The following is a 15,018-nucleotide window of genomic DNA, read 5'->3' as shown; positions in this document are numbered from 1 at the left end:
CTGCAGATTATGGCACTTGAGGTACATATTCAGACTCCTTTTGAGTGAGTTGAGGGTTTCTACCTCAACTACCCTTTCAGGCAGTGAGTTCCAGACCCCTACCACCCTCTGAGTGAAAAAGTTTTCACTTATCTCCCCTCTAATTTTTCTGCCAATCACTTTAAATCTATGCCCCCTCATCACTGACCTCTCTGCTAAGGTGAATAGGCTCTTCACCTCCTCTCTATCCAGACCCCTCAAAATTTTGTACATTTCGAACAAATCTCCCCTCAGCCTTCTCTGTTCCAAGGAGAACTTACCTCAGCTGCATTTTTCCAGTCCTGGACCCAGCCTCGGAAATCTTCTCTGTACCCTGTCTAGTACAATTGCATCCTTTCTGTAATGAGAAGACCAGAACTGCACACAATCCTCAAGTTGTGGCCTAACCAATTAGTTATACAGTTCCAGCATTACCTCCCTGATCTTATATTCTATACCACGGCTAATAAAGGAAAGGTTTCCATATGCCTTTTGAACCACCTTATTGACCTGTCCTGCTACTTTCAGGGATCTGTGGACATTCACTTCAAAGTCCCTCACTTCTTCTACACTTCTCAGTATTTTCCCATTAATCGTATATTCCTTTGCCTTGTTTGACCTCCCCAAATGCATCACCTCACACTTCTCCAGGTTGAATTCCATTTGCCACTTTTCTGTCCATCTGACCAGACCATCAATATCTTACTGCAGCCTACAGCTATCCTCCTCGCTATCTACCACACGGCCAATCTTTGTGTCATCTGCAAACTTCTTGATCATGCCTCTACATTTACATTCAAATTGTTAACGTATACTACAAAAAGCAGGGGACCCAGTACTGAGTCCTGTGGAACGCCACTGGAAATAGCCCTCCAGTCACAAAAACATCTGTTGACAAGTACCCTTTGTTTCCTGCCACCGAGCCAATTTTGCATCCACCTTCCTGCATATCCCTGGATTTCATAGAATTTTATTTTTTTAACCAGTCTGCCATGTGAGACCTTGTCAAAAGCCTTGCTGAAATCCATGTAGACCACATCAACTGCACTATCCTCATCTATCTTCATTGTTACTACTTCAAAAAAATTCGATCAAGTTGGTCATGCTGACTATCCTTGATTAATCTGTCCCTTTCTAAGTGTCAGGTTATCCTGCTTCTCAGAATAGATTCTGATAATTTGTCCACTACTGAGGTTAGACTGACTGGCCTGTAATTATTTGGTTTATCCCTCGCTCCCTTTTTAAACAGAGGTACAACATTAGCAGTTCTCCAGTCCTCCGGCACCATACCTGTATCCAGTGAGGACTGGAAAATGATGGTCAGACCTTCTGCTGTTTCCTCCCTTGCTTCTTTTAACAGTCTGGGGTACATTTCATCCGGCCCTGGTGGTTTGTGGATTGATTTTTAAATTGGCTTTTAAGTTTATTTTTCAGAACGTTTATCATAAATGATGTATGGAAGTAGCTTTTACTAAATGATGTTCCCAGGAGATAATCCCATAACATCTGTGCTCTGAATTCTCAATACAAGGGCCCTGAGGTGGAAAGCTCTGCACTGGGAGTTCAAATTGGTAATGTCGACCTTGTATGGCATGACTACATGGGTTTGGGTCTAAAATATAACAGAATTTGATCATGGGGTTCATTGGTGTTAAATATGTCCAAGTCGTGTATAGCTGGCCCCAACATATCTGGCAGGGTTGGCCCATATAATGATTTCATAGCAAGCTCCCAGCATGCAATCTGCTAGTGATGGGATGGAATATTGTAGTGATCCAATTTTATAGTTTTAACTTTACCACCACTGCTGCAAAACGTTTTGGTATCAAAAATACTTCTCTTTTAAATGGCTGCTGGATATCCCACCCTATCACTGGCAGATTGCATGCTGGGAGCCTGCTGTGAAAGCAGATTGAGGGCCAACCCTGTAAGATTTGTCAGGGCCAGCTGTATGTGATTTGGAAAGACATAATGCCTGCAACTGCAGTGTTCCTGCTGTCTTTACGCTCAATTTGAAAAATCTTACATGTTCAAGTACGCACTTCTGCCACTGTTGTGAATTTATTTACATCCTGTTTTGTGTAGATATGCTCAATACTTTTGGTCATTATCTGTCATTTAGATTGTTATTTTCCAGTACCCTGCAGCAATTTAGCTTTGCTATTTGTAACTACTACTGCATGAAATGTTTATCTGAGTGCACGTTTCTAATGATGCTACAACATTAAGTCTTAGTGCTTGCAGTAGGCAAAATTGAATTGCCATGGAATATAACAACTCAGGGCATCCTAGCCTTTAATTATTCGCTTTAATGATAGTTAAAAACTTGTGTGGTAAATATTACCCCAGCATTAACACTAACTGCACCAGCAACCACTTATTTCTGTATGGTGCCTTCAACATTAAAAATCTCATCCTAAGGTGATTCACAGAGGCATAATCAAAAGTAAAGTGCTTTTTGCGAGGAGCAGCTTTGACAGAACGAGGTGCGGAGCGAATTTACAGCTGAGCGGTCAATTTCAGTAGGACCAGGGGACTGCTGGGTAAGGGAAAACTATTTATTTGGGCAGTGGCAGTACCCGAGACACTACACGTGTAGTGTCTCCCATCCACCCTCCTCCTGTAACCAAAAAAAAAAAGGACTCTGGTGTGTTGATGAGGTAAGCTTTTTATTTAAAAAGTTCAGTCCGTCGGATTGCTAAGCAAACAAGTTTTGACTTTTTTTTTTTTCGTTTGGTTTTTCAGTAGATTTGTTGGGAATCTAGAATAGTGGGAATGGAGGTAAAGGCAGTTGTATGTTCCTCCTGCAGAATGTGGGAGGTAGGGGTCGCCAAGAGTGTCCCTGCTGACTGCATCTGCGGGAAGTGCACCCAACTCCAGCTCCTCGCAGACCACGTTAGGGAACTGGAGCTGGAGCTGGATGAACTTCGGATCATTCGGGAGGTGAAGGGGATTATTGACAGGAGTTATAGGGAGGCAGTCACACCTCAGGTAAAAGAAGTAGGTAGATGGGTTACCGTCAGGGGAAGGAAAGGGAACCAGCAGGCAGTGCAGGGATCCCCTGTGGCCATTTCCCTCAACAACAGGTATACCGTTTTGGATACTGTTGAGGGGGACGACTTACCAGGGGTAAGCAATGGGGTGCAGGTCTCTGGCACAGAGTCTGTCCCTGTTGCTCAGAAGGGAAAGGGGAAGAGGAGCAGAGCATTAGTCATTGGGGACTCCATAGTTAGGGGAACAGATAGGAGGTTCTGTGGGAACGAGAGAGACTCACGGTTGGTGTGTTGCCTCCCAGGTGCCAGGGTACGTGATGTCTCTGATCGTGTTTTTGGGATCCTTAAGGGGGAGGGGGAGCACCCCCAAGTCGTGGTCCATATAGGCACCAACGACATAGGTAGGAAGAGAGATGGGGATTTAAGGCAGAAATTCAGGGAGCTAGGGTGGAAGCTTAGAGCGAGAACAACCAGAGTTGTTATCTCTGGGTTGTTGCCCGTGCCACGTGCTAGCGAAGAGAGGAATAGGGAGAGAGAGGAGTTGAACACGTGGCTGCAGGGATGGTGTAGGAGGGAGGGTTTTGGTTTCCTGATAATTGGGGCTCTTTCTGGGGTAGGTGGGACCTCTACAAACAGGATGGTCTTCACCTGAACCAGAGGGGTACCAATATCCTGGGGGGGAGATTTGTTAGTGCTCTTCGGGGGGGTTTAAACTAAATCAGCAGGGGAATGGGAACCTAAATTGTAGTTCCAGTGTACAGGCTGTTGAGAGTAGTGAGGTAGGGGATAAGGTTACAGGGATGCAAGAGGGCACTGGCAAGCAAGAACTTGGTTTAAAGTGTGTCTACTTCAACGCCAGGAGCATCCGGAATAAGGTGGGTGAGCTTGCAGCATGGGTTGGTACCTGGGATCCTGATGTTGTGGCCATTTCAGAGACATGGGTAGAGCAGGGGCAGGAATGGATGTTGCAGGTTCCGGGATTTCGATGTTTCAGTAAGAACAGAGAAGAGGGTAAAAGAGGGGGGGGTGTGGCATTGTTAATCAAGGAAAGTATTACAGCAGCAGAAAGGACGTTTGAGGACTCATCTACTGAGGTAGTATGGGCCGAGGTTAGAAACAGGAGAGGAGAGGTCACCCTGTTGGGAGTTTTCTATAGACCTCCGAATAGTTCCAGAGATGTAGAGGAAAGGATAGCGAAGATGATTCTCGACAGGAGCGAGAGTAACAGGGTAGTGGTTATGGGGGACTTTAACTTTCCAAATATTGACTGGAAATACTATAGTTCGAGTACTTTAGATGGGTCGGTTTTTGTCCAGTGTGTGCAGGAGGGTTTTCTGACACAGTATGTGGACAGGCCAACCAGGGGCGATGCCACATTGGATTTGGTACTGGGTAATGAACCCGGCCAGGTGTTCGATTTAGATGTAGGTGAGCACTTTGGCGATAGTGATCACAATTCGGTTAGGTTTACCTTAGCGATGGGCAGGGACAGGTATATACCGCAGGGCAAGAATTATAGCTGGGGGAAAGGAAATTATGACGCGATTAGGCAAGATTTAGGATGTGTAGGATGGGGAAGGAAACTGCAGGGGATGGGCACAAACGAAATGTGGAGCTTATTCAAGGAGCAGCTAATGCGTGTCCTTGATAAGTATGTACCTTTCAGGCAGGGAGGAAGTTGTCGAGCGAGGGAGCCGTGGTTTACTCAAGAAGTTGAAGCGCTTGTCAAGAGGAAGAGGGCGGCTTATGTTAGGATGAGACGTGAAGGCTCAGTTAGGGCGCTTGAGAGTTACAAGCTAGCCAGGAAGGATCTAAAGGGAGGGCTAAGAAGAGCAAGGAGAGGACACGAGAAGTCATTGGCGGATAGGATCAAAGAAAACCCTAAGGCTTTCTATAGGTATATCAGGAATAAAAGAATGATAAGAGTTAGAACAGGGTCAATCAAGGATAGTAGTGGGAAGTTGTGTGCGGAATCAGAGGAGATAGGGGAAGCGTTAAATGAATATTTTTCGTCAGTATTTACAGTAGAGAAAGAAAATGTTGTCGAGGAGATTACTGAGATACAGCCTACTAGGCTAGATGGGATTGAGATTCACAAGGAGGAGGTGTTAGCAATTTTGGAAAGAGTGAAAATAGATAAGTCCCCTGGGCCAGATGGGATTTATCCTAGGATTCTCTGGGAAGCCAGGGAGGAGATTGCAGAGCCGTTGTTGTTGATCTTTATGTCGTCATTGTCGACAGGAGTAGTGCCGGAAGACTGGAGGATAGCAAATGTTGTCCCCTTGTTCAAGAAGGGGAGTAGAGACAGCCCTGGTAATTATAGACCTGTGAGCCTTACTTCGGTTGTGGGTAAAATGTTGGAAAAGGTTATAAGAGATAGGATTTATAATCATCTTGAAAAGAATAAGTTCATTTGCGATAGTCAGCACGGTTTTGTGAAAGGTAGGTCGTGCCTCACAAACCTTATTGAGTTTTTCGAGAAGGTGACCAAACAGGTGGATGAGGGTAAAGCCGTGGATGTGGTGTATATGGATTTCAGTAAGGCGTTTGATAAGGTTCCCCACGGTAGGCTATTGCAGAAAATACGGAAGTATGGGGTTGAAGGTGATTTAGAGCTTTGGATCAGAAATTGGCTAGCTGAAAGAAGACAGAGGGTGGTGGTTGATGGCAAATGTTCATCCTGGAGTTTAGTTACTAGTGGTGTACCGCAAGGTTCTGTTTTGGGGCCACTGCTGTTTGTCATTTTTATAAATGACCTGGATGAGGGTGTAGAAGGGTGGGTTAGTAAATTTGCGGATGACACGAAGGTCGGTGGAGTTGTGGATAGTGTTGAAGGGTGTTGTAGGGTACAGAGGGACATAGATAGGCTGCAGAGCTGGGCTGAGAGATGGCAAATGGAGTTTAATGCGGAGAAGTGTGAGGTGATTCACTTTGGAATTAGTAACAGCAATGCAGAGTACTGGGCTAATGGGAAGATTCTTGGTAGTGTAGATGAGCAGAGAGATCTTGGTGTCCAGGTACATAAATCCCTGAAAGTTGCTACCCAGGTTAATAGGGCTGTTAAGAAGGCATATGGTGTGCTTTTATTAGTAGGGGGATCGAGTTTCGGAGCCACGAGGTCATGATGCAGCTGTACAAAACTCTGGTGAGGCCGCACCTTGAGTATTGCGTGCAGTTCTGGTCACCGCATTATAGGAAGGATGTGGAAGCTTTGGAAAGGGTGCAGAGGAGATTTACTAGGATGTTGCCTGGTATGGAGGGAAGGTCTTACGAGGAAAGGCTGAGGGACTTGGCGTTGTTTTCGTTAGAGAGAAGGAGGAGGAGAGGTGACTTAATAGAGACATACAAGATAATCAGAGGGTTAGATAGGGTGGATAGTGAGAGTCTTTTTCCTCGGATGATGATGGCAAACACGAGGGGACATAGCTTTAAGTTGAGGGGTGAAAGATATAGGACCGATGTCAGAGGTAGTTTCTTTACGCAGAGAGTAGTAGGGGCATGGAACGCCCTGCCTGCAACAGTAGTAGACTCGCCAACTTTAAGGGCATTTAAGTGGTCATTGGATAGACATTTGGATGAAAATGGAATAGTGTAGGTCAGATGGTTTCACAGGTCGGCGCAACATCGAGGGCCGAAGGGCCTGTACTGCGCTGTAATGTTCTAATTCTAATTCTAAAGGAAGCTGAGCCAAAGAAGCAGATATTAGGATCAAAAGTTAGATCAAAAATGAGTTTTAAGAAGGATTTTAAAAGAGAAGACGGTCTTTGAGAGGTTTAGTGAGTGAGTTCCAGACCGTAGGCTCTACGTGGCTGAAGGCATGGATGCCAACGGAGGAACAAAAAGAGAAGGGTTGCACAAGAGGTCAGTGTTCGAGTAACGAGCATTTGGTAGATTGTAGAGCTTGAGGAATCTTAAGAGATAAGGAGGGGGCAAGACCATGAGTGATTTTAACATAAGGATGGCAATATTAAATCTAAGGCACTATGGGACTGGGAGCAAATATCAGTCAGTGAGGATGGGACTAGGTGTGGGATAGGATGTGGGCTGCAGAGTTTTGGATATATTAAAGTATACTAAATGTGGCAGATGTGAACTAGCCAGGAGGCCATTGGAATGGTCGAGTCCAGAGGCGATAAAGACATGGATGAGGGTTCCAGCAGCAGGTGGGCTGAACCAGGGCAGAGGTGAAAGTAGGTGATCTTTGTGATTGTGTTGGAAACTTAGCTTGGGGTCAAATAGGGCACCACGGTTACAAAGTTGTCTTCAGCTTGAGACTGTGGCTGGGGGTGGTGGTGTGGGGGTAGATGGAATCAGTAACAAGTATTTGGAGATTGTGTTGGACGGCGAAGAGGATAGCTACAGTTTTCTCAAGGTTTAACTGGAGGAAATTGCAACCTACTTGGGCAGGCAATGTAACAACTCAGGCAGTGGAAGGATCAAGAGAGGTGATAGAAAAGTAAAGCTGGGCATTGTCCGTGTCCAAATGGAAGCTGATGTCATATCTCTGGATGCTGTTGCCAATGGGCAGCATGTAGCTCTGGAAAAGATGTTGCACGCAGTACCATAATGTTTTCATAAATGTTACAATAGCTGATTAAATAACTAAGTCTATAAGTGCTAAATGTCAAGGGTCAACAACCTCACCAAGCACGAAAGTCAATTAGAAACTTTGCAAATAGTAATTCTGCTCAGATTAATGATATTTTGGTGGACAATGTGTATGAGTGGTTGATTGTCCCTGCAGGTCTTTGTCACCAAAGATCCCTATGGAAACTTCCTCGTCGTGCAATTCTGAGATCTGGGCAACTGATTCTGTTCCTTTATACCTACTCCCCAGGTTAATTTATTGCGTGAGAGCTGATCTTTCAATGCAAGGTGCACTGTTCTGCCACTGCACCAAGAGATAGCTGGCAAGGGCCTCTAAACCCATTTGGTCAGACTCAAAGGCTAGGATTTTGCCAGTAGGCCCAAGGTCCTGCCGTCGGTGACACACTTCCGAGGTTAGCGATTGGGGGAAAAGGCGATATTGAGTCAGCTGGCAAATTAACAGCCATCAGGTGGGAGTGGGCCAATCAGTCAGGTAGCGCAGGCGGGTGCTGAGGAGGTGGGTGGATGCAGCAGCAGGTGATGTCGCTAGAGGTGCTGCTGCCATGTTTAAAGGGCTGCCAGTATGCTCAATGCCGCTGCAGCCCTCCTATTCTCCGTTGTCTTTGAACACACCCTACTCACTGGTGCCTTTGAAGACCCCCTACTCGCTGGTGCCTTTGAAGGCCCTCCACTTGCCAGTGCCTTTGAACACCTCCGTACTCACTGGTGCCTTTGAAAACTCCGTACTCGCTGGTGCCTTTGAAAACTCCGTACTCGCTGGTGCCTTTGAAGACCCCCTGCTCGCTGGTGCCTTTGAAGACCCCCTGCTCGCTGGTGCCTTTGAAGACCCCCTGCTCGCTGGTGCCTTTGAAGACCCCCTGCTCGCTGGTGCCTTTGAAGACCCCCTGCTCGCTGGTGCCTTTGAAGACCCCCTGCTCGCTGGTGCCTTTGAAGACCCCCTGCTCGCTGGTGCCTTTGAACACCTTTGGAAGGCCCCCTGCTCGCTGGTGCATTTGAACGCCCCCTGCTCGCTGGTGCCTTTGAACACCTTTGGAAGGCCCCCTACTCGCTGGTGCCTGGAGTATGCCTGCTGCCTTCAAACTAGCCTGCTTCCTTGGAGGGCCTTGCTTTCATCAATGGCAACCCCACTGAAGGCCTGAGGAAGGAAACATGTCTGAAGGCATGGTAGAAAGAAGATCCTGTGTTGCCCCATGGTTCAGTGACTCCTGCAAACTGTCCTTCAGCCTGCTTGGGAAAGATGGGAGGTCCTCTTCACTGGAACGGGAGGAGGAGACCAGGTCACCTGATCAAGCAAGCCTGGAAGGAGGTCGTCGAAGAGGTCAGCAGCCATGGGGTGATCCGTAGAACCTGGCTGCAGTACCGTAAATGGGTGAATGACTTTATTCGTTCAGCCTAGGTGGGTACTTCACACCTCGCTTCCCTTAGGGGCTTACAATTGGCAACGTTTGAGGGTCAGGTTTGGTGGAAAGGGAATACCACCCCATTTGGTGGCAGTGGGGTCAGGCAGCAGCATGTCCGATGAGAGGCATGGCTGCACCCAGCAATGGGTGGTCATCTGTCAGTGGTGAATGTGGTAAGGTTGCTGCAGAGTGGTAGCATGCAGAAGGCATTGGTTGTGACCCCATCATGGACAGCTAAGCTCCCACCAACTTAGGCATTGTTCTAGTCTTTGCCAGATGACTAACATTGTTCATCTTTGTGCCTGCAGGAAAAGAGAGCACAAATCCCAAGGAAAGGGCCCGACCGGCAGCGGTGTTCCTTTCCTGGCCATCCTAACATTTATGGAGGAGGATACACCGGAATTGGCAGGCCGGCGTGCCAGATGCTCCATCGTGGATGGCGAGACCGGAGTGTGTTCACAAGAGAGTGAGTAGTCTCATGGATGGGCACAAGGTAGCCTTAGGCTACCACGAGGCATGATGATCCAATATCCTCCACTGGACACATGGATCTCTGCAGTAGTAGCAGTTGGATGGACATGGTGGTCAGCGCAAAACCCATCATCAGCAAGAGTAGAATGCTGCAGTGACTGTGGGACAGCCACCCACCCCTGTAGAGGAGGAGGGATCCTCAGAGCCGTCAGTAAGACGGTAGATGCTGGAGGTGCAACTTAAGGGGGATGAAGATCTGGTGGAGCTTCCAGAAAGTATGCACACCCTGGCTCAGACAGTGGAGGAGTTCATCCAGGCCATGAGTGCTGCCATTTCCCTCTCTGCACACATGGCTTCCTCCATCGAGAGCTTGGCGACTCTCATGAAGAGTCTGATGTAGCAGACCACTGTCAATGGCTGGGCGAGAGGAAGACGAGGCACCTCAGGCTAGCAGGGAGGTACAGGTGTGCCTTGTGAGGGAGGAGGAGTGGCCGTCTTCATCTGGGAGCTGCTTTCAGGGCGCTCCTGGTGTGGACAGCAGCTCCTCTGCCAGTGACTCCAGCACCTCGAATAGGCGAGATGACAGAAGAGCGTCCTGTACCTGTGCAGGAGCCCCTCAGTACGCCGGGCCCTCCAGGCCCAGGCAGCCAGAGGATGGCCGCCAGGGGCATCCGAAGCCATGGAGCAGCAAAGTTTGCAGCCTGCCTCCACTTCAGTTGCAAACGCTGGGGGAGCACACACAAAAGAATTAAGAGGAGCCAGTCCCTGCACTTGGAGTTCATGGGTTAAAGATTTACTGTTTTAATCTGTATTTATGTGAAATAAATAACATCCCATTGGAAGTGGTTAGCAAATTCTGCTGCCTTGGGTCCATGGTGACAGACAATCTGTCCCTTGGTTTATAAGGCCTGTGTTCTCAGCATCTTGCTGTATGGCTGTGAAACATGGGCGACTACAGTTACCAGGAAAAGAAGCTCACTAGTTTCCGTCTTTGCTGTCTGCGGCCCGTTATGGGTACATCCTGACCGGATAAAATCACAAATCCGGTGGTCCTTTCAAAGGCAGAGCTCCCTAATGTGTTTGTGCTAATCAAACAGGTGGCTTCGGTGGATTAGACGCATCCACAGATGAAAGACTGTTGCAAACCCAAGAACCTTCTGTATGGTGAGGTAACTGGGGCCAGATGACCAGTGGGGGGCCCAAAGGTCTGCTTGAAGGATGCTTACAAGTGTGACATGAAGGCCCTAAATGTCAACTATCACACCTGGGAGTCACTAGCCGGTGAAAGAGGGAAATAGTGACACATCCTGTGGACTGGTGTGCACTACCACAGCAACCAATTGCTACAGCAGCTCAGCAACAGGCGCCGACGTCAAAAACAACAACTCATAACGTCATTTGGCAGCTTCAGGTGCAGCACTTATCAGAACCTGCCTCGCAAAGATTGGCCTTTACAGCCATCACCAAAGGTGCACCAAGAGAAGACACCCCACCTAAATGGATTGTTGCTGCATGTCCATCATCTTTCATAGATGGAAGGATGCCAACCAACCAACCATGTGCAATAAAAGTCTACTGCATTCTTCCACTATCTCCTTTCCATTACTGTTGGCCCTATGGGACTTCAGGAGTACTCTGGCTCGTCCCAGGGGTTGGTTGCGAGGGACCATACTGCATGCCATCCTCGCTTTTCCCATGCTAGGGATTGAGGTGTGATTGGGTGCAGGGCGATGGGATGTTACATGAAGGAAAAAGCAACAGTGCAGCAGAAAAGTAACACTTTATTGGAATGGAAGGAGGGTCATCTGAAATGTTCCAACATTAGCACAACCCGAGCTTCCCTTATGTCTATCTCTTGGCACTTTTCCTGTGGTCCCTGAGGCCCATTGTGATGCATTGCCTGTTCTCCAACATCCTCCACATCCTCATTGCCTGATGAGGCATCGCACTCCGCTATATCCTCATTGTTCAGTTGCTCCCCCCTCTATATCCCAAGGTTGTGTAGAGTACAGCAGATCTCCATGATACGTGAGACCCTTTCTGGGGCATATTGAAGGGTCCCACTGGATCGATCCAGGCATCAATAGCTTGTTTGACAGTTGTTCAGGTTGCCCTGTGAATTGCGTTGTACCTCCTCTGCATTCGTGTTTGGGGTCCTCACTCGAGTAAGTAGCATTCTCTTTAGCCTGTAGCCCTTGTCTCCCAGAATCCATCCTTGAAGGTGTGCCGCGGGAGTGAAAAGCTTGGGCACCCGGGACTGCCTTAGTATGTATGTATCGTTGGCTGCTTCCCGGGAACTGTGCACACACCTGCAGGATTCGCTTGTAGTGATCACAGACCAGTTGTACATTGAGCAAGTTAAATCCTTTCTGTTGATGAAGGCTGCTGGTTGACCTCCAGGGCACCCTGCTCCTGGGGAAATCCAGTGATGGCCACGAACCCAATGGCTCTCTCAGCCTGACTGTCCAGATCGGTGTGAAAGTAGATGTGTTGACTGGCCCTCTTAAACAGGGCATCAGTCGCCATCTTGATGCACCGATGCATCGCAGACTGGGAGATCCCACAAATATCTCCAGTAGGTCCCCGGAATAAACCGTAGGTGTAGAGGTTTAGCACCACGGTGATTTTCAGTGCCACTGGCATGGGGTGGCCACCATCACTATTGGGGTTCAGCTCATCCGCTATCATGGCACACAGATCTGCGACAGTCTCCTTGGAGATGCGCAGTCTTTGGCAACACTATCGCTCAGACCTCATGCACTTTTGGCAAAATTCGAAAAGCTGCTTAAAATTCCTTTAAATTGGCAAATTAATTGCTCAATTACCTGTTTGAAGTGTTGAAGCCACTGCCCTTGCACCATGTTGTCCGCCCTTTGGAAAATACAGATCTGATGTAATGATATTCTGTTGCAATATTCTAGCCTCCCACACCTGCTTCCATCCCCATCCTTAAAGGGCCTGGAAGATCCTGGCCAAAGAATCCTTTGTCAAAGTTGTTCTGATTCTTCTAAGTCTGTCCAGTCTATTGTTACAGTAACTGCAACACAAAACTCCCTGGTTACTTTTCACCCAGATTCTATCGTTCAACCAACACCATAAAATCAAATTAACTGGTCATTTATCTCATCGCAGTGAGTTGCTTTAAGATGCTCAAAGTCAAATAAATGCAAATTCTTCTTTCTACAAATTATGTTAATAAAGTCATGTTCATGCAGGATGTTTTCAGCAGGGCTGAAATCATTCTGCTATAATGCTCAATGGTATTGTTCTTCTGGGCTAAAATCTCACACACTTGTACATTACCAACTCAGCTGATGGATTTGAATTAAAAAAGACTGTAACTTACTTTGGAAAAGTATTTAAAAAAAACAAGAAATACTGGAAATACTCAGCAGGTCTGGTAGCATCTGTGGAGAGAGAAGCAGAGTTAACATTTCAGGTCAGTGACCCTTCATCAGAACTGGCAAAGGTTAGAAATGTAATAGCTTGTCAGCAAATAAAGTGGGGTGCATGGGCTGGGGATGGGGGGGCAAAAGATAACAAAAGTAGAGGTGTTGACAGGACAGGGTCACAGAATGACTGACCAGAAGGTCATGGAGCAAAGGCAAACGGTATGTTAATGGTGTGTTGGAAGACAAAGCGTTAGTGCAGAGAGGGTGTTAATGGACAGAGAAATGAACAGCAATGGCCCAAAGCACAAACATGAAAAAAACAGTAGGCAGGCACATGGTAAGAAAAATGAATGATGAAACAAACTGAAATAAAAAGTGGGGTGGGGGGGCTGTCATGCTTAGAAAAGTATTGTCTTTTACATTGGCATTGAACACCCAAAGAGGAATATCGAGGTGGAGGGTGAGGCGCATTGGCTGTATGGATCAAATTCTGTGTTTAGAGCTGAATGTAATTATTATGTTTGCATTCAAAGAACAGTACAGCACAGGAACAGGCCATTCGGCCCTCCAAGCCTGCGCCGATCTTGATGCCTGCCTAACCTAAAACCTTCTGCACTTCTGGGGGCCGTATCCCTCTATTCCCATCCTATTCATGTATTTGTCAAGATGCCTCTTAAACATCGCTATCGTACCTGCTTCCACCAACTCCCCCGGCAGCAAGTTCCAGGCACTCACCACCCTCTGTGTGAAGAACTTGCCTCGCACATCCCTTCTAAACTTTGCCCTTCTCACCTTAAACCTATGTCCCCTGGTAACTGACTCTTCCACCCTGGGAAAAAGCTTCTGACTATCCACTCTGTCCATGCCGCTCATAACTTTGTAAACCTCTATCATGTCGTCCCTCCACCTCCGTCGTTCCAGTGAAAACAATCCGAGTTTATCCAACCTCTCCTCATAGCTAATGCCCTCCAGACCAGGCAACATCCTGGTAAACCTCTTCTGTACCCTCTCCAAAGCCTCCACGTCCTTCTGGTAGTGTGGCGACCAGAATTGCACGCAATATTCTAAGTGTGGCCTAACTGAAGTTCTGTACAGCTGCAGCATGACTTGCCAATTTTTATACTCTATGCCCCGACCGATGAAGGCAAGCATGCCGTATGCCTTCTTGGCTACCTTATCCACCTGCTTTGCCACTTTCAGTGACCTGTGGACCTGTACGCCCAGATCTCTCTGCCTGTCAATACTCCTAAGGGTTCTGCCATTTACTGTATATTTCCCACCTGCATTAGACCTTCCAAAATGCATTACCTCCCATTTGTCCGGATTAAACTCCATCTGCCATTTCTCTGCCCAAATCTCCAAGCGATCTATATCCTGCTGTATCCTCTGACAATCCTCATCACTATCCGCAACTCCTCCAACCTTTGTGTCGTCCGCAAACTTACTAATCAGACCAGATACATTTTCCTCCAAATCATTTATATATACTACAAACAGCAAAGGTCCCAGCACAGATCCCTGCGGAACACCACTAGTCACATTCCTCCATTCAGAAAAACACCCATCCACTGATACCCTCTGTCTTCTATGACCGAGCCAGTTCTGTATCCACCTTGCCAGCTCCCCTCTGATCCTGTGTGACTTCACCTTTTGTACCAGTCTGCCATTAGGGACCTTGTCAAAGGCTTTACTGAAGTCTATATAGATAACATCCACTGCCCTTCCTTCATCAATCATCTTCGTCACTATTCATACTAATACAGCACTATATTATAACCATGTTGTAGGAGAATGTGTACTCATTAAAGTTCCTTCTGCTCTCTTCACAAATGCAAGAGAATGCAGTAGGCCTCTCGAGGACACATCATGACAGCATCTGGTGCCAACACCTGTACACGCCTCATACACCACCATCGAGACAGATTTTAAGGGATGTTCCCAACTGGATGAAGTACAGTCCAATGTTGTTGAGGAAACATGCCAAGGTCTTGGAAAGGGTACAGGCGAGGTTTATCAGGATGATACCAGGGATAAGGGGACTTGAGTTATGTGAGAGATTGGAGAAGCTGGAATTGTTCTCCTTAGAGATGAGCAGGTTGACTGGAGACCTAATGGCCTGGATTTTGTGGTGGTAAT

General features: G+C 47.3%; 1 protein-coding gene across 12 annotated transcripts in view; it reads left to right on the top strand.

The window, feature by feature from the left end:
• Positions 1 to 15,018, top strand: part of LOC137383436 (uridine phosphorylase 1-like) — a 119,137-nt gene that overhangs the window by 35,161 nt on the left and 68,958 nt on the right. For 5 of the 12 annotated variants that reach the window (XM_068056375.1, XM_068056314.1, XM_068056306.1 and 2 more), the window contains one exon: positions 9,328 to 9,485. The exons of 5 other annotated variants lie outside the window; for them this stretch is intronic. In XM_068056375.1, coding sequence (XP_067912476.1) covers positions 9,328 to 9,485 — 158 coding nt within the window. Of the gene's footprint in view, positions 1 to 1,535; positions 1,590 to 2,439; positions 2,562 to 9,327; positions 9,486 to 15,018 lie in introns of those variants that run through there. 2 more of the 12 variants (XM_068056413.1, XM_068056385.1) reach the window with 2 other exon arrangements.

This window comes from Heterodontus francisci, chromosome 2 (assembly GCF_036365525.1).
Source record: "Heterodontus francisci isolate sHetFra1 chromosome 2, sHetFra1.hap1, whole genome shotgun sequence".
In the NCBI taxonomy this organism is placed as follows: domain Eukaryota; kingdom Metazoa; phylum Chordata; class Chondrichthyes; order Heterodontiformes; family Heterodontidae; genus Heterodontus; species Heterodontus francisci.
This window is presented reverse-complemented; position numbering and strand designations above follow the sequence as displayed.